This window comes from Lacerta agilis, chromosome 5 (genome assembly GCF_009819535.1).
Source record: "Lacerta agilis isolate rLacAgi1 chromosome 5, rLacAgi1.pri, whole genome shotgun sequence".
In the NCBI taxonomy this organism is placed as follows: Eukaryota; Metazoa; Chordata; class Lepidosauria; order Squamata; family Lacertidae; genus Lacerta; species Lacerta agilis.
The window spans coordinates 86,602,481-86,624,717 of NC_046316.1; the positions used below are offsets into that span (position 1 = coordinate 86,602,481).

The 22,237-nt window shown below is 45.2% G+C and overlaps 2 protein-coding genes and 1 long non-coding RNA gene across 3 annotated transcripts in view; all 3 read left to right on the top strand.

Annotated features, from left to right (window-relative positions):
• Positions 1–225: 225 nt before the first annotated feature.
• LOC117047501 (transcription factor SOX-2) lies at positions 226–2,657 on the top strand. Its single transcript, XM_033150720.1, has one exon. It carries the CDS (start codon positions 367–369, stop codon positions 1,339–1,341), a length of 975 nt encoding a protein of 324 aa, XP_033006611.1. The 5' UTR covers positions 226–366; the 3' UTR covers positions 1,342–2,657.
• On the top strand, positions 376–1,341 carry SOX2 (SRY-box transcription factor 2). Its single transcript, XM_033148192.1, has one exon. The coding sequence runs from the start codon at positions 376–378 to the stop codon at positions 1,339–1,341; it is 966 nt and encodes a 321-aa protein (XP_033004083.1).
• A 763-nt stretch (positions 2,658–3,420) lies between the features above and the next one.
• The window catches only part of LOC117047504, a 30,633-nt gene continuing 11,816 nt past the window's right edge, over positions 3,421–22,237 (top strand). The window contains exons 1-2 of the long non-coding RNA XR_004426689.1: positions 3,421–3,620; positions 6,237–6,416. This is a non-coding gene — a long non-coding RNA (uncharacterized LOC117047504). The remainder of the gene's footprint in view (positions 3,621–6,236; positions 6,417–22,237) is intronic.

The window sequence follows — 22,237 nt, forward strand, 5'->3', positions numbered from 1 at the left end:
GTCGTCCGTGGGCTGCTTGCAGAGGGAGGAAGATCCCGGTGTTGATCCGATCGGGGGAGGATCTGTTTTGGAGGGGGAGCTCTCCCCTCCCTCCCCCCTCCCAGAGAAGACAAGTCCAGGTTGGGACACTCTCGAGCTCCTGTCGGCTGTCTTTCCTCTTCGCTTTTGTCTCACCTACACCCCCTTCATTTTATTTTTTGGGGGGCGATTGTCGGATTCCTCTCTCCCTCTCCCTCTCTCTATGCGCCGGTGTGCTTTTTAATAGTCGGAGTTCCTCGAAGCCGCGTTGGTTTGTTTGCCCACCACCATTCCGACACCTCCCGGCCGCCCGTTGCTGCGCCCCCTCGGCCGAAAAAAGCCGTTTGAATGTACAACATGATGGAAACCGAACTGAAGCCTCCCGCCCCCCAGCAGACAGCGGGGGGAGGCGCGGGGGGCAACAGTAATTCCGGGGCCAACAACCAGAAGAACAGCCCGGATCGGGTCAAGAGACCCATGAACGCCTTCATGGTGTGGTCCCGGGGCCAGCGGCGGAAGATGGCGCAGGAGAACCCCAAGATGCACAACTCGGAGATCAGCAAGCGCCTCGGGGCCGAGTGGAAACTTCTCTCCGAGGCGGAGAAGAGACCTTTCATCGACGAAGCCAAGCGGCTGCGCGCCTTGCACATGAAGGAACACCCGGATTATAAATACCGACCCCGGAGGAAAACCAAGACGCTGATGAAGAAGGATAAGTACACTTTGCCGGGCGGGTTGCTGGCGCCGGGCTCCAACTCCATGGGCGCGGGGGTCGGCGTGGGGGCCACGCTGGGCGCTGCCGGAGTCAACCAGCGGATGGACAGCTACGCGCACATGAACGGCTGGACCAACGGCGGCTACGGGATGATGCAGGAGCAGTTGGGCTACCCGCAGCACCCGGGCCTGAACGCGCACAACGCCGCGGCCGCCGCCGCCGCCGCGCAAATGCAGCCCATGCACCGCTACGACGTGAGCGCCTTGCAGTACAACTCCATGGCGGGCTCTCAGACTTACATGAACGGCTCGCCCACCTACAGCAGCATGTCCTATTCGCAGCAGGGGACCCCGGGGATGAGCCTGGGCTCCATGGGATCCGTGGTCAAGACGGAGTCCAGCTCCAGTCCCCCCGTGGTCACGTCTTCTTCCCATTCCAGGGCTCCGTGCCAAACCGGAGACCTCCGGGACATGATCAGCATGTACCTGCCCGGGCCTGAAGTGGCGGAGCCGGCCGCCTCCAGCAGACTGCACATGTCGCAGCATTACCAGAACGCACCTGTGCCCGGCACGGCCATAAACGGCACGCTCCCGCTCTCCCATATGTAAGACCCACGGGGGGTGGGCGAGACGCAAGGAAGGCGAGGGCGAGAAATCTAGACCGAGCAACAAACTTTTATTAGAAATTCTGAACTTCTGACTCCCCCCCCCTTTCTCCCCTTCCTGTCCTCTTTTTCTGGGGGGGACACTATTTTTGTACAGAGAATAACTGGGTAGGGAGAAACCAATCAGATACAAAAAAAGAAAAAATCCAAACCCATCAAGGAACTTGTATAGATCTTTTTATTTTTGTTTTCTCCCTCCCTCTCCTTTGGAAAGGGATCCGACTCCACCAAACCTGTTCTTCCCCCATCCCTCCCACCCCCACCCCCGAAGTTCCTATGGAAATGGTACTTTGCAGAAAAGGTTTTTAAAAGTAAAAAATAAAGTCTTGACCCATAATCTTTAGAACTAGACTCCAGAAAGCGACGTAGGAAGGCGGGAGGGGGGAAGGGAAGGAGACTGGGAAATGGGGGGAAATGTTTTAATATTTGCAAGCAACTTTTGTACAGTATTTATCAAAATAAACATGGCAATCGAAAAGCCCATTGTTTATATTAAAAAGAGGGGGGGGGACCTTGAGAATTTGCCAATTATTTTTAAAATACATCAGAGTCTACTTAAGATGCTCTGATAATTGGATAGATGGATTTATAGCAGCTGCACAAAAAAGGAAGCTGAATTTTATTTTAAAACAAAAATCTGGACGTTTTAATTGTTTTAGCAATTGTACAAAAGGTAAAAAATAAATAGAATAAGTACTTGCATACCATTGAACTGGAACTGTTTTTTTATATAAAAGGGCAAAAGTTTAGGGTGTACTACATTTTTTACACGTTGTTTAAAAAGCAAAATTGTCTTGCAGGTTCACACACATTTGTTAATTTAAATAGCTTTTTTGTTTTCAAACTTTCTCTTGTTCAGCTAAAACGACAGCAAAACAATCTGAAATTCTTGTGTTTGAAATATTTTCTTATGGTTTGTAATATTTCTGTAAATTTATTGTGACGCTATCTTAAGTTCTTTTAATTTTTGTCCCTCCTCATTTCCCGTAGTTGTACTCGGCTGTGTATTATCTGAAATCAGTCCGCCGGCAGTCCATGTGTATGTGGGTGTGCATATATGTATATTATATATATAGACACACACATATACATACATACATATATATATACATGTATATATACATATACATGGATATGTATATATACACACATATATATATTAACTAATACCGTCCTTATAAACAGGTACATATTTGAGTTAAGTTTTTACTCCATTATGCAGTTTGAGATAAATAAATTTTTGAAATATGGACACTGAAATAACACTTGAGTCTTCGATTTATTTTCAGAAAGCAGGATGAATATGTTTTTTTTATTCCGTACTGCTCAAGGACCAGTTATAAACTGGTGTGATAAATAATATTGTAGCATAAAACTCTAGGAATGAGGAAATATTTTCCTGCTTTGTTTTCAGAAGGTAATTTCAATGCCAATTAGTTTCTACTTAAAATAATGCGAGGCCTGAAATTGGATGTGACCCAGATAACTATATGAAGTGAGTAATCCTTCGACAAGGGAAAATGCAGCCGACTGTAAGTGACACTTTTCTTCTGCTATAATAAATGAGAAAACTAACATGGCATAGAAAGTCGGTTGGGCGATTTTCGCTGCTGGAAGAAACGACCACTTGTTGCCACCTGAAAGCTGACCAAAGCCCCCGGAGTTCAGATGAGGCTGGACTGTTAACGCGAGGAGAACCAGCAGAAGTAGGAAGCGATCGAGGTGCGTGGCTCTCTTAACTTCCCTCGTAAGCAGGGCGATCTCCGCTTGAAGCGCTGTGCTTTGGGAGAAAATGGACTTGAGGTTTGGTTGGCTGGGGTGTGCGTGTGTGCTGGTGTGTTTTGCGGAAATTGCAAAGTCGCGGTTTCAAGACAATTGCACCACAACAACGCAAAAATGGGCAGCTCTTTGTGCCTTTCTAAACTTTCCCTGGTTTGTTTTTGCATTGCAGAGGAGGGAGTTTGGGGTCTTTGAGGAGGTGGGGAAAGAGAAAGCCAGGGCGAGGGGGTGGGGTGGGGTGGATTTAAATGTAAGCCATAATACTGAGAATAATAATCTATTCAATTTTGTAATGCCATAGGCTTTCAAAAAAGCTCTCTCTTCCTAGTTCATAATTCACCAGCGAGGTGTAGCAGTCAGTTTCAGGAAAAAGCTGCGAAACTCAAGCCCTCTCCCACCCCTCCAAAACGCACATTAAAGAAGACAACTTCGTCTGGCAGAGAGGTATATCTTGTTTAACTTTATGCTGTTATTTTCATTGTACTCTTTAATATACTTTTTTAAAAGTAAGAAAAAGTATGTCGAGTCTTAGTTTTTAAAGATATCTGCTTTCCCACATCTCTCCGTTTGTAATGCACCTGCTTGTTGGGTAAATTCTACTGAAATCAATGGGACTTTATTTGCAATCCTAAAATAACTTATGCGGAAGTAAAGCCCGATGAAAATCAATAGGGCTTATTTTCAAGTATAGGTATTTAGGACTGGGCCGCTATTCTTGCAGACAAATGCCTGAGGATCGTGAAAGTGAGAGTTTTGTAAATCGTGGTTTGCATTTTAAACAGGCTTATAGAGCATAGCTGTCAACTTTTCCCTTTTCTTGCGAGGAATCCTATTCGGAATAAGGGAATTTCCCTTAAAAAGGGGAAAAAGTTGACAGCTATGTTATAGAGAAGTATGTTCTATGGTAATCAATGGAAAAACTAATGCCAAATCTGGGGTGAAAATGGAATAAATCCGGGCCTGTACGGTAGAGCCCTCGCCAGAAGCTTAAGACACTGGCGCAGACTAGATTTCACTCTGGAAATCCTTCAGGCACTATAGAGCCATTTCCTTCCTACATACAGCAAATTTCCTATACATTTCACCACCCGAACCAAAAATGAATACTGTTGTTTAGGATTTCTGAAAGCTATTTCATAGTAGAACGTTTTGGAGGAAATCGTACAATTGTTTTTAAAAAGCTGAAGAAGCAAATGTTTAATTATTCCTCAGTAATCTATTATTTCTCAACGAATGGCAATTGTTAGCTGTTTCAATTTATTCATTTATTTGAGAGATTCTTCCTTAGCTGCTAGCTTAGGCCGCTTACTGGCATCTCAGCTGAAATCCATTTATTTGGGAAAGTGGCACCGTGTGCTTGGACGGCTTCCTAACAGACCCTAAAAATACTTACTGGGAGGGAATTTCCAGTAAATCTGTTCCAAACCGGGCTCCAAGGCAAGAATTAGGACACAGCTTGCTGGAAAGTCAGTCCCATGACTGTACATCCTTGCAATGTGTTCTTAGGGACCTGTTCACTCGGAATCAAGTGCCACTGATGTGAGTGAGGTTCTTCCCCGTAAAAGTGCTTAATTTCGGGTTCTTAGGAGCAAGGTGTTTAATTACAAAAGTCCGGGGCATTTTATTGAATTCTTGAAACCCTCTCCACCAGCCCTTTGTGTGACTCCACAATTTGCAAACTACAATCGGTGGGTTTGATTGCAGGCCTTGCTTTCTAGAAGGCCGCTCTACAAAGAGTCTCACACGCAGGATTTCAGTCCTCTTTGGGCTACTGGGCGCTCAGGAGCGATCTGCTCGCTTTCCAGAAAGGAATAGGACAGAAGGGTTAAATTAATATTTGGAATTCTAAGTCCTCCGCCCCGATTTCCTCCCCACATTTATGAATGTAAAACGGTCTTGAAGGATTTGCTTGCGATGGTAAACGCGCCCAGGAGGGATTCTTCACGTGGTAAAAAGCTCTCCTCCCCTTTCGCTCACATTTCAAATTGTTGAAAGTACACTTTTCACGATAATTCTCTCATCCCCTACTACCGAATTCGACACTTGTTATTGTTGTTGTTAATTTTAGTTGATTATCTGGAAGGGAGAGCGGAGAGTTTAGTTTGAATCCGGCGTCAAAGAACTGGGCGACGTGGCGGGGTTGTTAGGTGAACGCTTGCAAATACATCCAGGGCCACAGATATCATTTGCTTTTAAACAAAATTTGCTTAATGAATTCTGCCACCTTCCCCCTCCATTCCAAACTGTGAGGTGACAAAAATTATTATTATTATTAAAATTATAACGAGCTTTTGTATGCGCGATTAAGAAAACGCATTTGAAATCCGCTCTCTTGCAGTGATTGAGGCCGTGTGATAGGCACAGTTAAATGAACTGAGCAAAAACGTTATTCATGCAAATCTAGAAAGGGCTCCCCCCCCCCCTTATTCAGCCGCTTTAACAAATATGAGGCAGCATTTTCGATTTCCCTCCTATCTCTGAAATATAGGAATAACAGTTGTTTAAACGCCCCTGTTTTGCTCCTTCAGTGTGTAGAAATATATTTTCCTCAGATCCCTTTTAAGTGGAGCTCATGATCCTTTTTAAGGGCTGGTCTCTCCACCTATATTTCTTCTCCTTTTAAAAATAGGCACGTTGCTTGGATGTGGGGTGGCAGAAGATGGAGTGTCACATTTCCTTAAGCCTACCCCCAGCAAATAGACAGACCCATGGATAAAGATTAGGATATCCCCTGTGATTTTTTGGGGGGGGGGATTATTATTATTGTTGTTGTTGTTTTGATAGCATTTTAAGGACGGGGTGTTAAAATATTTTGCTGACCTGGAGAGGTAGATTAACAGGGTTTCTTGGCAAGCCGGAGAGGCTGGTATTACAGGCTGTCCCAAGGGGAAATGGCTCGAATTAACCACTAAATGAATATTTGACAAGGGCTCGTTTGGGGGGTATTATTACTACAAACGGGTCCCTATTGGACTTTGCAAGGGTCAAAGAGCAATGGTTCAATTAATTATTTAGACTGCTAGTAGATTTGGTTGTAATAGCTGTACTTATTCCTCCAAGCGACAAATTCTTGCGGTAGAGCAATCTCTGGAGGATCTCTCTCCACCCCACCCCCTCCCAAGCTTCTCCATCCAGCTCTGAACACAAACCCAGAAGCAAGCAAGGCTGGCCTCCAAGATTCAAGGGGGGTTGGGGAATGGCTGCCTGAATCTGGACGGCAAACAGATTTCGGCTTTTAAGGTACTTCGGGCTTCTCTCTTCCAACAAGGGCCGTGCAATTGAGCATAGAGCCGGGAGGTGGTTTGATTTTTTATTTTTATTTTTGGTCTGTGGGATAGGCTGCGGTAGCTCCTCCTAGGCATCTGCCTATTTTAAATACAGATGTGAAAATACAGATATATCTATATAAATCCTACAGCTATTCTGGGCATAAAAGCCAGAGCTGGCAATTGTATAGAGAGCATTTTTATTGGGTATCTGTATTAGGTAGGTAGATATTCAAAGTACCCAGAAAAGACATTATGAAGTGAGTCTCGGTTTAAGGCATCTGTATTGCACTTTGGAGTATACTTGTGTGATATGTACACACATAATATACTATGACAGAAAGATTAGATGTATTTTAATTCATTCTTGATTAATCAGTAATGATTAGGTATGTGGCGTTACTCCTATTGAATTCAGTTTGACTCACATGCATGGAATCAGGTTTTGATATTGTCTTCAGGTACTAAAATAATCAGAGCTGAGGTCCTCATCACACAGCCCAGTCCTATATAGATTTACTGAGGAGTCCTGCTGAATTCAGTAACACTTACTCCCAAGAAAATGTGGCCATATTGCAGCCCTACTAGTAAGTCAATTCTGGCTAAGCCTACTAGTAAGCCAATTCTGGACTTCCGGCTAAGTAAATACCTTAAGACCAAAGTGTATACTTTATAGTTCCCATGATGTAAGTAAACAAAACAAAACTTATTCAAAGCATCCTTCCTTGGGGGAAGACGCAGATTGCAATGACTCCCTAAACTCTGGGGAAGAGTAATCAGAAATCCACCTTTAAATAACTAACCCCTTCCATTTCCCACACTTTTTCACCTTGGCTCTTTGCTTTGCGACAGATACGAGGCTTTGGCTAATTTCTGCCGGGAAGGAATTTGTCATAGTAGTTGTTGTGGTGGTAAAGGTAAAGGTAAAAGGACCCCTGACAGTTAAGTCCAGTCGCAGACGACTCTGGGGTTCTGGCGGAGCGCAATATTGAGGGTGAGATTAGGTGACAATATATGTTGCATGAATAAGAGATAAGCTGCAAAGGATAGGAGGGTGTGTGTGTGTAAGCAGTAATTATATGCCCAATTCAATCAGCTTTTAAGGACTTTTGTTATGAGAGTTCCACTGACGGCCTTGGAACTGCCAGTTTCCTCACGTGGGAAAAGAACTGATCAAACGCCTCAGGGAGACAAGGAATAACATTTAAGTGCATAGTGATGGGGTCCTCATTTTAGCCCACTGGAGGAAGAAAATTAAACAGATCCTTTGTGTGTTTCGGGTTTCCTTTTCAGTTGCTGGTAGTTTTAAGCTAATAGTTCCGAGATTGAAGTTTGATTGTGCCAGCAAGTTAGTAATATTAGTTTTATACCCACACATATAAACTAACTCCCCTCGCCCCATTTCCCACAAACTCAGCCATAGACAATGTGATGCTCATTTTTTTAACTTCTGGGGAAACAAGTTCCATTTGCAAAGAGTTAAAAGGCCAGATGCGATCTTACGTTGTCTTCTTCTTTAGCCTACATATCGTTTTGATGTTGCTTTCCTCGTTTTTCCCCCCTTAAGTAAATGCTAGAGAGCGTGTTTTCTCTGAAGGTCAAATTAGCATCGAGGGGAAAGTAGCCCCTTTCCATTACGAATGTAATTCAAGTTGTCACCTTGGCAGCTGAGGAACAACCCCGGTCAATTTCCCTCTCGTACATTTCACTTGTGTCCCTGGTGTTCTGAAGGTGACAAGCTGACGCGGTTAATTGTTTTACATGCAGGTAAACTATACACTGTGTTGAAACTGGCGTGCGGTAGAAGTGTGTGTGTGTGTGTGTTACATATTATATATATAATTTCAACCCCAAACTGTACTACTCATATTTATCATATGGGCATGCCGCATCGACTGTATCTAGTCATCGTGGGGAAGAAAACGGTAGAGAGAAATTTACAGTTTCTACACCTGGGTTAAAACCCTTTTTAAAATGAATGAATGAATGAATGAGAGATTTAGTTAAAGTACTCAAACGTGAAGTAGCTCTGAATAATAACTTCAGTGTTTGTGAGGAGCAATAGAGATTATGGGAATGCCTAGCCGCTAGTTAACTCATGCTGCAGAACCTGCTATCCCGCTCTCTAATGCATTCTGTGTTCAGCTTTTAAGTTTTCGCTGTTACATCCCTTAGTTTGCGTTACTTTATTTGAAAAGGTGACGGATTAAACGATGAAAAGCCTCTCCAACCAGCCTCTTTTCCCCAATAATTCTCACTTATTTCCCCTTGTTAAAAATATAGATTACTTGAAACAATTAGTTTCCAGAGCCCTATATTTGCGCCACTCTTCAGAATTTGTGGCTTTCACATTTCTATTATAGTTTGTAGGCAAAACACCTCACCTGCGAAGAGAACCTTAGTTATCGGATTTTAGGTACATAAGAGGGAAGTACATTTCAAATGTCTGCGATGATCCTTTGTATGGAAAGGGCTGAGTTTGCGCGTTCAAACACTCCTGAGATTTGGAGTGGGGTGGCATGTTTCAAATTTAGAAACTGCTCTTCTAACCTGACCAAGAAAGAATAGTTGTGTTGCACTGGCTTGTGAACACCTGCCTGTCTTCTGTGTATTTCAGTGTTGTGTTTATCATATACTTATAAGCTGTTTGTGAATGCAATGCAGACCCATTTAAATTAGTAGGAATTTTGCCACTGGCGTCAAGTGGGAAGTGAAGATGGGCTGTGCCGATACGATCCACACATCCCATTACTTGGAATGGATTTTGATTCTTTCCTCTCCCTACACCTGTACTTTCACTTACATAGTACAGCTATGATAATAAGGCAACATCTAGGTTTAGGTATCTGTCTGTATGTGTATATATATAATCACAGACAGAAATAATTGCACTTGTCCCAGTTGTAAACCACTTGTGTAAAGAAGGATTGTCGACACAGTCCTAAACACTTTTAGGGCTATGCTCCAAACCAGGCCTGTGACGAAATATCATTGATTTCAATGGGATTTTCTTCTGAGTAAACTTGCATATGACTGCGATCAGGAGGGTTGGGGCAGTATTGTATATGTTCAGGAAGGGACAGCCCATCAGCTCAAACCCTAGAGCTTCAGTTAAGTGGTTGGTTTGTGGATCCAGGTTGTGGATCCAGGTCGCAATCCAGACCCATCGGAGTCTTCCTGTTGTTTTTAGTGAGGCCTATATGATATCTTGAGGGTTCGGTATGTGCGCTGGACAGACGCACCAACGTCACAACTCTTTGGCAAATAGAAAACATTTCGCACTGGAGAAGTCCCATTGACCTTAGTAACATTATGCGCCTAGGGTGTCAAATGCAGGAATGCATGCCATAGTTCGCGCGGTTTCCTGGGCGTTTTTTCGTTCGCATTTGTAGCACGTGTCTTCGCAGGTCTTCTTTTAGAAGTGTTAATGTGAGCGTAATGAGACTAGGAAGGATTTTTTGGGACGCTTGTCGCGGATGTCACCAGCCAAGGCGGGTTCGAGTCCAGTTCAGGACAGAGGCCATCACCGCTGCAGGCTCCGGAGAACACCCCGGGGCTGCTGCTAAGAGGGCCCTGCGAACCTGCCATTCTCATTCCCTCAGTACAAAATTATATCTCTGCGTTCTAATCCCTTTGCTGTCGGAACATGATTTGAGGGAATCCCCGGCGGACAGTGAAGGGCCCATCTCACTGCCTCCCCCTTGAGATGCCCCTTCATAAAGCGGGGCAGAATTTGGCTCTGCATTATCGCCTCTTGGGTCTTTTGTTTCCTTGCCAGCTGTTCAGCCAGGATCCGTCGCGCAGTTAAGCTGAACTGTTAGGCATTGCTATGCGATGGAGGTTCCCTGGGAAGCGTTGCAACTGCTCCAGAAATGTGCTTAGGAGAGATCTCCGAATTCGAAGAGACATGCAGCTTAACCGGGGCAATGGATCAGCCCATGAAGATCCTCTCTCCAGTCGCCCCCCCCCTTATTATTCCCAACCGCATCTGATCAGACGGGCATCTCAATCCTGAGCGTGCTTACCCAGAAGTAAATCCCACTGACCGGAATAGGATTTACTCCAAATAAATTTGCCTAAAATTAATGGGCGTTCCTTTGAGAGTGGAAGAACAAGGCGAGATCTATATACACATACGTGTGTGTGTGTGTGAAAAGTAAGTTTTATATAACAACACTTGAGAAGTGACCGAGCGGCAGAATCAGCTTCCTTCCGATGGGACTGGGAAGAGGACGGAGGTGCTGAGACTTCCCCTGTCGCTAGGGAACATCTTTATTTACATCAGCGCAATACAGCACCTATCCTGTGCTGCATCCCATTTAAGCATCTTCGGGCTGCGATCCTGCAAGGGCTCCATACCAGAGCCGGGGAAAGACCTCTCCCAGTGAGGCAGAGCTGTCCTCCCCACTTCCCTAGCCCAGGACATATCCCGGGCTGTAGGATGTGTCGCAGGTAGCCTGTATGTACATAAATAGTACGGATTACTACTCAGTACCCCATCCATATTTCAAAAGGAGCAATATAGCAACCTATGGCTTTCCTTCTCCAAAATCGCACTTATTTTTTAAGAGGAGGGGACGGGCGTGATATTCCCCTGAGCAATTCCTCCCGCTCGCCGACCTATAAGACATTCTGCAAAGGGATTCTTTGCACCCTTAACCCGCCCAGTCCTTTCTCCACTAGAAGGCTTAAGCTCTTATAAATGGCAAAAACTTGCGGACAGCGGCGAAATAATTAATGTATTAAAACAAGCGGAGAATTCCTCAGGAGGGGCCTTATCACCCTCAGCCACACTGACTTTATCCCCTCCTCGTATGCTAATACCCCCGTGACGTCACCGCCGCTCCATTGAATGTTTTGAAATTATTAGGGTTTTTCTTTTCTTTTTTTTGCCAGGCGACCCGCAATCTTCGACTCCCCACTAAGAGCAGCTGACAGTTAAACATACACAATACACTTACATACAAAGCCCGTATTTTATACAGTATACAATTCCCTCGCACAAGCAATGATTATTTGGGAGTTGTTGGAGATATTCATGGAAATCTCCATGCTGGAGATGTTGGAGATGGTTTCTCTCACACCTCATCTCCATCTTTCTCAGTCCAGTGATCAAGTATTTAAGTAAAAAACGATTCCGTTAAATATTTCTAAACGATACTGCGGTTTGTCTATATACCATGTATTTGTTGTTGTTTATTCGTTTAGTCGTGTCCGACTCTTCGTGACTCCATGGACCAGAGCACGCCAGGCACTCCTGACTTCCACTGCCTCCCGCAGTTTGGTCAGACTCATGTTGGTAGCTTCGAGAACACTGTCCAACCATCTCGTCCTCTGTCGTCCCCTTCCCCTTCTCTTTCCCAACATCAGGGTCTTTTCCAGGGAGTCTTCTCTTCTCATGAGGTGGCCAAAGCATTGGAGCCTCAGCTTCAGGATCTGTCCATGTATAGGAAACTGAAATGTTTCTCTCTCACACATGCACCTTTCCTGGTGACCCTGAGATACAGGCTCGCTTTCCATTTCAAATCAGCTTGGGCTACGCTCCACAAAACCATTTGTCTCAATAAGTCCCGTTAACTTTCACGATCTACTCTGGAGAGGAGGGGGAATTAATTATGGGAGACGTGTGCTCTGAGATATTTTGAAACGAAATGGGAAGGGAGGAAGAGAGTTTATTTAGAATGGTATTATGTTGTGTTAGTTTTAAATGAACAAATCTGCTTAACGGGGTCTTTTGAACGTGCAGGGCAGAATCTGGTTTCAATTTTCGACGCCGAAAACTGTTCAGTGGAACCCACTAGGTCCGATCACCGCATACAATGCAAGCTTAGCTTCCAGTCCTAATGGGGCTCTAAAAGTGATCTTGAAAAGAGGTTTTGTCAGCCTAATCCACAAGCTACTTGAGCCGGAGTACTTGTATCAAAGCTCAGCTCCCCGATTATTGCTAAATTTGAAAGGAAGCTTCTTAGATTTCAGTGGCTTTGACTTCCGGTGTAGGGTCGGGCAAGCTCTGGGCCTCTTCACTGGTTTAAGATTTCACTTTTCATTCCCTGGTGAAATACCCCCCCTTTTTAGTGGGGTGTGTGTGTTTTCTCACGACACTAGACCTTGATATTTGGAAGCAGAATTTATGGTGATACCATTCTGGACTCTGAGCAACCAGCTCAGGAAGAACTCTTGCCAGAATTGTACTGATACTTTTAATATTTCTTGTAAGCCGCATAGAGGTTTTATTACAACCGAGTTATAAATATATACATTCTGTTAAGTAAATAAAACAAAACCCGCTTACGACCAGTTAACATGTGTTTAATCTCGCGTGGATTCTTGGGTGTCCACTCCAGCCGCATCCCAACTCAACTTGAGGGGAGAGATTTAACCTCTACTCCTAATCCTGGGCACAAACCGCGCCTCATTCTCACGCACATGTATCGAGGGCTGATTTGTGAGATAAACCTAGCCCTACTGATTTATGGGTGTCTTTAAGTGGGGGTTGCACATTCTCTCTCCCCCCCCCCCAGAAGACAAATCCCTCCCTATCTTTCAAGTCACTGGGACTTACTTGCAAGAGAACCAGAATACTGGACTTCTAGTTTCTCCACTCCACACTGTGTGTGTGTGTGTGTGTGTGTGTGTGATAATTTCTTTCTGGACCACAGAACATTTATGAAGTGTTACCCCTCCTAACAAAACCTAACTCATTTCCTTGCTGCCTTTAAGGAGAGACCAGTTGTTAACGTAAGCTACTTCACTTTTTAATGCAATCGCCAAAGGAGCACCACCACCACCATACATACAACTTTATTGTACGATTTTGGGGAGGGCGGGGAGAGAGGGAGGGAGGGGAGAGGACTGCCACTCACTGGCAAGGCTCATTTGGTGAGTGCGTGTGCATGTGTTGGTTGGTTGGTTTGAAAAGCAGGAAGAAATGTAATGAATTGAGTGCTGTCAAAGATGTCTTCTGCGCTGATGTGGTGAATGGATGCAGTTCCCTCAGCCAGTGCAGGTGCAGTAATGCTAGGGTGGAAAGCGTGAGGGGGGGAAGGGGGAGAAGGTTCTGTTCAGTGGAAGAGGCATATTCCCTACAATAGACCACACACTGTCAGCCGGCAGGGCATCAGCTAACACGTTCAGGCTCTCACCCCCTTTAACCCCCTCCCCTCCTCTTCTCCACAGTTCTCAGTTCAGAAAGTGTCTATGCGGTGACGCTAGCTGGAGTTATTCATTTAATGAACATTTGGGCCTTCCCCCCTCCTCCCACTAACACAAAATCTGATGCCTTTTCTCCGTAGGTAGGCACTTAAAAATAAGTAAATCGCAGCCTTTAAAAGTATCACCAGTTTATGAAACTAGACGCCTCAGGAGTACGCGAGCCTACAAAGATTGCATAAAACTCTGTTAATAAAAACTTCCTTCAGTATTGCAAAAGGGGGGGGGTGTTATAGCCATTTATATCAAGCTTTCAGAACAACAGGGCAAGTAAAGATCAGGACTAGACAAATATTTCTTTGTGTGTTTTCTTTAATTCAGCAGTTCAAAGTGCTTAGGATGGCAACCTGCCCTGTCGAAATCAATAGGCGCGACTTAAGGCAGGGCTCACTTAGGCCCAGTTCTTGGATGAAGTCGCTCTACAATCACGGGGCATTACCAGCATTTTGATTTAGTTGTTTAAACTGTCACGCTGAATGGAGATTTTCCAACTTTGGTTGTAGACACGCACACATACACGCACGGATTCTGCCGTTAGAGGCGCCCATTCCCCCTTTTCAGTCCCATCCGCTCCAGCAGGCGGAAGTCTGTACACCCCGCCCCGTGTATACAAATGAACGTTTAAATTTGCTTGAAATTCCATGGATTTCGCTGTGGTCTTGATCATAAAACACATTTTATTGATACCTTTAATTAACTAATTTTAATGGGACTTCCACCCTGGTCAGTCTGCACATCTATACCTGAATATAAGCTCTGTCTAACAAAGTGTGAGTTGCAGCCTGATGCTGTGCATGCTTACTCTAAAGTAAGTCATACTCAGGCTTGCAATCCTAACCCCATCTACCTGGGAGTAAACTCCATTAAATTCAACATGACTTAGGTCTGAATAAGCATGTTTAGGCTTGGGCTGCTAAATTAAGCAGGACTTACTCTTGAATATTTGTGCTGAGGCCTGCAATCATATGTCTACTTTTTGAAATAGGAAACTCTGTCTCCTACTACAGTGGGGCTCATTTACCTGTAAGGACCAGGCTGGGCTGTCTCTCAGCCTCGGCCGACTGAGAACCCAAAGTCTAGTGCACATAGATGCAAATGTGTTTATATACTGCTTGGGGACTATTGTAGCTAAGCTGTATATAAATTGTTTAAATAATAGAACAAGTTCCTGCCATGGAACATGCTTTCACTTAAGCTGTTAAGCACATTGAGATAAAAGTCATCCCACTGATTTCAGTAAGATTTAGATCTACTTGCATACATTAAGGGTTGCTGTATCGACAGCTGCATTCGTCAAACTCTCGGCTTTTTAGTAACTGCTACCTGTCTACTTTGGCTTACGTGATCTGAAAATTGCACAGGCAGTTGTGAGTTGAACCCCAAGAAGAATATCTTAACTTGTTTGTTGGTTGGTCTCTGGCATCTGAGATCCCCTTACCGTGTCAGGCTTACAAGGGAAGCAAATTTCATTCATTTCAGCCTGATGTCCTTCTCATGTTTAGAAGACATCTATATATCTACATCTATATACAGAGTCGGGACTTAAGCTAACCTTTTAAGGCGCGCGGACTTCCATGAATGAAGGATTCCTGCATCACTTTGGCTGGATCTGTGTACCCAACCCAGATATATGGATCCACTAGTAAACTTGGACCAGTTCCTTCGTGACTCAATTAATCCCAGGAACCTGAAGCCTTATATGCGGGAAAATAAACGCCTTGTATTCCAGTATAATCGAGTTGTTGCTTTGTTGGGCTACAGTTGAGCAGCGTATCATAATTTCGGGATGGGGAGGGGGAGAGAATGAAGGTAGAGCTTGAAAAGTTTGCATTTTGTGCAAGTGTTGATGGCTTATTTGGAGACGATCAGGGTATTAAGACGCAACAAGGCAAAAGACGATCCCCGTCCACCCCCCTCCCCACCCTACCCTCGCGTCTCTCTTCTTCTATTCTTCCTATTGCGGGAGGGGCATGTTACTGAGAAGGTATTTTCCTAGCTTCACAAGGGCAGCCTACCAGGCTGTTACTGCTTGGTTTCTGCGCGAAGCAGATTAGACCCTTTTGGATGGGCTTGGTGATGCATTGCGCCGAGGAAATGGCTAAGTGTTTGCTTATGAAAAACCATGTAACCGGAAAAGGGGCTTGGGGTGTGTGTGTGTGTGGAGAATTATGGTAACAAATAGCATCAACTTCTGGAGCGGTTGGCAAAGCAGTTCTCTTCTGCTGACTCTTCCTGTTCAGAGGACGGAGAGGCTGGGTCTCGGAGCGTCTCCATGTCAACAGAGAGAACCCGGGTACCAGAGACAATCAACAGGGCCAGAAAGATGCAACAACCCCCTCCTTCCCCTCCCTCCTCCGGTTTCAATGCCCTTTCCAGCATTGTGTTTCTAGGGGAGACATAAAGAAAAAGCCCTGAGGAAGCGTTATGCGCATGTTCACGTGGTTCTTTCCCTTTTTTAGAGGCACAAAATATTAAATAGTGTTCTGCTCAGCTTCAGCGAGACCCATTCGAAGTGCAACAGCCCACAAGTGGGTGCATTATAAATTGCTGACCTGACGCCACTTCTCGAGAGTGGCCTCATTGACTTCAAGGATGCTCCCTCCTCGCAAGTGACTGAGGATCGAGGCCATAACCCGACCAATTTCGTATTTTCTTTATCCGTATAAACTCGCTGGGTCTATTCAGCACACAACCCAACCAGGCCCAGATCTTGTCGAAAGATGGGGCGGGCGAAGCTGACCGACACGTAGAGACTGATCACTAACCACACTATCGATAAATCGCTAATAAGGAGTGTTCAGCTCTTAACACGAAGGATCCGATTTCGGCAGAGGCACGTTGTGGTGGAGGGGGTTAATAGTTCCATTGATAAGCTTCCGCCTAAATGGCTTAACTGACCTGCGGATCGACTTCAACTAAACCGAATCCTTCACAGTTAAGATGAAATCATTTAGAGACTTATAAAAGGGTTTTGACGCAAAGACTTCGGCTTTACTAATTGTGGATCGAGACAGTAGAGTTAATTACTTCAGTCATCTCAAGGATTTCGGCTTAACTGAGTCATGGATCGGAGTCTAAAAGCAGTCGATGGAAATAGGACACTTTGCAGGCACACCTTAAAAATATACCCACTTGGGATAAAGTCGCATTGACTTCCGTGCATATTTTACCTCCTAAAATATGCCTTTAGGATGAGAGCCTGCCCTCAGCGTGGAGAACCTGCGCCATCCCTTAGACCAGGTATCCCCAAACTCGGCCCTCCAGATGTTTTGGGACTACAATTCCCATCATCCCTGACCACTGGTCCTGTTAGCTAGGGATGATGGGAGTTGTAGTCCCAAAACATCTGGAGGGCCGAGTTTGGGGATTGCCTGCCTTAGACGAAATGCAACTCCTCACTGGCTGCCTGTGACTTTCCCCTCTCCCCCCCCCCCCGCTACTTGATAGTCTTTGTGCCCCATTGATGTACACACCCATAATTAATCCTTCTTATTAATGCCTGCTTGCGGTACCCACGAGGCTGCTGCAGCCTATTTAGATTGCCTTGGTTGGTTGCACAAATTTAAGTGGGAAACGAGTTATAAACCTAATAACTGCTTTAAAGCAAAAAAAAAATTATTTGATTATGGCGGAGAACACTAAGGCGAGGGTTTAGGTTTGGGTTGGGCTTTCTCTCACGTAGATTTAAGTCGAGGGTTGCATGTGGGGCTTGCAAACTATATGTGCGTGCGCGTGCATAACACACACACACACACACACACTATACCACAGCTGCAAAAGTCACAGCAATAAAGGAGCCCTATTTCTCCCGCTCTCCCCTCCCCCTCTTTAGAGGATTAATTAATTCCTAAAACATTTGCAAACGGGAACTCGGGAATCAGATTTGGGTGGGCTCAGAATTAATTGAAAACAATCGTTGCTGGAGAGCTTCCTATATTCGCACGCGCGGTTATACCCTATAACCCCCCCCCCCAATTTTAATTTTAATTTTCTTCCTTCTGTGTTTTGTTTGTTATCTTTTTAGCAGGAAGCTTCAATTCATCTTTCAAGTGCATTTCCGTGTTTCTGATTATTACTATCATTGTTATTATTATTATTATTATTAAGGAATTTAAAAGGAAGGAAGAATTCAGGGAAGACAACACACCCGGTATGCAACAGTAACATCCGTATTGTCACCCCTTCTGTACTCTTTCCTTTTCCTTTTTTTCTTTTTTAAAACAGCGTATTGTTAGATTACTAATTCGAGTTAATATGATCTTTATGGCAACATAACAGTGGTTAATTGGCCCTTTTTTCCAGCACCACAATGTAAATCACAATCGCTTTATTATTTAATAACCTCAAACGCTTCCTTGGATTGGCCCCGACAGAGAGGACCTTTTCTTTCCGCGCCGTGTTGTTGGGAAAGAACAATGCAGATCTAATTGTGGAGATTTTCAGAAAGTTGCCTCCTGGAAATGACCAGCTTAGAGATGGAAGCTTCAGCAGATGTCTGCACTTTCCCCCTGCCACAAACCCTCTGCCCCTCCTCTGCATCCCGACTTTTGGGAGATCTCTCGGGTTGGGTTTTGTTGTTGTTGTTTTGTTCTGACATCCTAGCAACAACCTAAATATTCCAGAAACAAATACAAACAGCCCCCCTCCCTTTCCCCTTGTGCCTGGTTGCTATACAGCCTGTTTATATGGTAGGTTTCACAGGAAAGGAGAAAGGGACACACTACACAGCAAATTAATGCCGGGTCCTTAAAACTCTCACACACAACTGCGCTCATGGTTTCCTCTCGTAGAGATTTTCCCTTACCCATCTCTCTCTCTCTCTCTCTCTCTCTCTCTCTCTCTCTCTCTCTCTCTCTCTCTCTCTCTCCCCCCTTCAGTGTGAGTGCTTCTGTTTTCTTCTGTTTTATTCAGCCTCATTTTGTTTATAAGCACGAGAGGCTCAGCCTCAAACTCGGAGAAAGCTTCAGTTTCGCAGCAACTGCAAGACTTTTTGCTCCAGTTGAGTTCGGGTTCCGCTGCAGCAATGGAACAGCCTGAAAACATATCCAGGTCTGTTCGGCTGCTGCTTACTGGGGGAATTTAGCCTTCTGTTCTCCCTTTTGTTCATTAAACTACCTGTTAGTCAATTTCTCATCTGGGAGCAGCAGCGGCTGCCCTTCTCTCAATCTCTCTCTCTCCCCCCGCCCCTCTTTTCTCAGTTCGTGTGAAACTGATCAAACTCTCAGCAAGATGCGAGATACTAATGGGCCGTCAACAGAGAAACAAAACACCTGCTTTCTGCCACTAGGGCGACCCTCAGTGTTTACACGCAGTGACACATACAATGCAACAGGATCCCGGTTTTTAAAAACCCCATCTCTGACGCTCCTCACTCCGGTATAGCTGCCCTTTTATATTAAAAGGGAAGGTGGATCTGAGAGGGACTCCGAAATACTTAGCTAGAGAATTCGGTCCAGCCCTCTCCAAAACCCAGTCTCAGGCTTGAGCCTATGCAATAAAATGCCACGGTCCAGATAAAGCTGCAATCATGTCCCAAACATCCCAGTAGGGTTTACTTCCTAGTAAACCTATAGGATAGACCTACCTAAAGAAATATCTGCAGATTCAAGGTTGCATCCCTAAACTCGTATACTTGGGAATTGCCCCACTAAAACGGGGTTTACTTCGGAGTAAGGATGAGTACATCAGGATCGATTATACACAAATTTTGAAGAAGTATATTGCACTAAACCCCACAGTCAGGAGGGTTAAGATGGAGTCCCAAATTGCTTGTGGGTTTGACTTTCCCATCGACCTCCAAATATATCCTAGTCTGGGTGCACGTTTTGGACAGGGCAGTGCGTGCTTGGATCGCCAACGGCCAACCTGTTTGGGAAAGTAGCGACGGAGGGCAATAGACCAGCACCCCTCCCCCAATTCCCATCCACTGCCACCCCTTTAAATTTAACTGTGCTGAAAGGAGTTTATTTAGAAAACTTTTCCCCAACAAGCCTTGGGAACAATGCCGATCCTCCGCCTAGTCTTGTTGGTTCTCCCCCAAGCGTTCAACAATGCGCGCTTTGATGCGCTCCGGAGTTCACTCAGTAGGAGATTAAAGGGTGATGTATAGCATTCTTCTTCTCCAAGGGTGTAAAGAGCTGAGCTAAACAAGCGGCCAGAAGCGCCAGATAGAGCTCTCTACCGAGCAAATCCATTGGATTGCCTTAGTGTTTTGCTTACCACTTCCAAGCACACACAGAGTTTTACCCGGGGGTTGGTGGGACACTGTGCCAGTTTTCGCAAGGCTCCCTAGTCTCCATTTTAATTTGCAAAAACCGCCAAGTGTAGACTGGGTTGTTCCACACAAACGGACTTCCCCCCTTCCTGGTATGGCGCATCTTCCCGTTTATACCGTACTTGTCAATACTTTTATGGAAGGTAGGAAGTTTTCGGTTGCCCCTTTTTCAGGCATTTGGATTTGTGGAGACACGGCTAAACTAACCCACTCGCAAGTTTTTTGGAAGCAACTCCTATTGATTTAAATGCAACTCTCTTCCAAGTAATATATTCAGGATTGGTGAGTCAGACTGGAGACACATAGATTAGGCTCGTCGTTTACTTGAAAGTAAATTTCACTGAAATCAGCCGGACTTGCTTCGGAGGAGGTGGCAAAGGCGTCGTTGCAAATAGGTATGCAAATTGCAAATTTGCATGACATTTCTTTTTTGCGCTCGCTGAAGAGGACTTCCCTCCCAGCCGTCTCTTATCTCCCCCCTGCCACTTTCCCTAAATTGTTGTGAGGTCTCTGCCGCCGTTCGAAGGGTTAATGATAACACAACAGGTACGGCTGTCTGCGAAGGGACACACACACACAGGGAGAGAGAGAGAGAAGCCGCTCAGCGCGAGCTAAACAAAACGCTACATAATCGTTGAAATTGACATATTTGTACAGGCGAAACTGCAGTTGGTAGCTTCTTGGCGAGGACTTGTTTTGGCTGATTTCGTGTTCAGATGATCCCAGGATTGGGAGTAGTGGAAGCAGGAGGGAGAGCAGGGGCACTGCCTGCTGCCCCTCCCTCCATATAATGAGCTCATTTCCATATTTGCGCCTCCCGCAGCTGTGAGAAAATCTTTGCAGGGACTTTTAAACGTTCCGATACGTCCCAGCTCTCCTTCCGTCTCCCCGGTTACGGTGGCAACTCGGAGGAGAAGTAACCGATCTACTGATCGCTCCGCTGACGCTCAAAGGGGAAAAGATATATGTTGATCTTGGCTGGCATGTCGCAAGCTGCTGCTGGGGTTTGGAGTGGGGAGAAACCAAACAGAGCCGCACGCAAGGAAATAACTCTTCTCTGCCTTCCTGGATTGCCAAACTCGCGTGAACTTTTCCCAGGGTCTTTGAGGTTTTCGTATTTCCTATTCTCCCCCTTCCCTTCCCTTCCTTCCTCCCTCTCCTTTCCTGATTTCATCTCCCCAAAGTGTGTTCAAAAGAAGCAAATCAGCCGCTCCCCCACAACAGGAAACAAAAAGACCGGGATCACCCTTGGAGTGGTGGGTGGGTCTTTGGGTGACTTGCAAAAATGGGGCTCAGCTTGAGTTAGGAAAGGAAAGGGGGCACTCCAGAATTGCATTGCTATGATCTCAGGCGGCAACCTTACTTGGATGGAGGTCCCACTGAACACTGGCGCTTACTACCGAGTAACCTGGCAGGCACCGAAACCATAACTTCACTTTCAAGCGAGCCCCACTGGTTTAGAATCGAGGGCGAAACTCCAGAGGGACAGCTTCTCCCCCCTTCTTTCCATTAGCATAGCAGGATTATTGGGGGGGGGGGTTGGGGGGCCGTGCATATATACAACTATACGTAGTTGGGTTTAAAAGCAAAGGCATTATAAAAGGAAAATGCAATAATCCAAAGTGAAGCCTACGTGCGCATTTATCTTCCATGGGACAGTTGCCCGCCTGAAATTCGTGAAAGGTGAAAAAAATGCTTCACTTCTGCTAGATCTGGCTTCAGATGAATAGGTTTATTTATCTAGAACAGGCATGTCCAACTTTCAAGAGACTGAGATCTGCTCCCGTCCCACTATAAAAAAACTGGCAGTGATCTACCAAAGTTGTTGAGCTTTTATTGAGATGTCAAAGTTGTTTAGTTTTTTTGGGTGGGGGGAGGGTCCCGAGATCTACCTGTTGGAGATCCCTGATCTTGAAGATTTGTATCCCGCCACTAGAGAGACACAGGCGGGGAAAGGTCCCACGTATTCTATATAATTCGATCCCCAGTTAATTTAAATTGCTTGGGTTTGGGCCGGTTTACATCTAGGACTTAATAAAGCATTGCGTATGAGAATTGAGCCAACTACTTTCTGTGGTACTCAGGGCAACTTTTAAGTCAGTTATGCAGTTCTGCGGTTAGGTGACGTTTGCCACTGTCGTCCTTCCAAACATTTCCGTAGGACTGTTTCAGTGGGGAGGCTCACTATAGACTGAGCCCAGGAAAAGCGAACCGCCTCGTCTATATCAACCTTAGGCTAGCAGTCCAAAGGGGTTTCCCATCAGCACACGCAGTTAAGCAGCAGCTTTCCCTTTTAAGCTGAGCTGAGCTTC

Bases quoted from the DNA above. Each gene is read 5' to 3' on its own strand.
- LOC117047501 (XM_033150720.1), top strand. From the start codon at position 367: ATGTACAACATGATGGAAACCGAACTGAAGCCTCCCGCCCCCCAGCAG.
- SOX2 (XM_033148192.1), top strand. From the start codon at position 376: ATGATGGAAACCGAACTGAAGCCTCCCGCCCCCCAGCAGACAGCGGGG.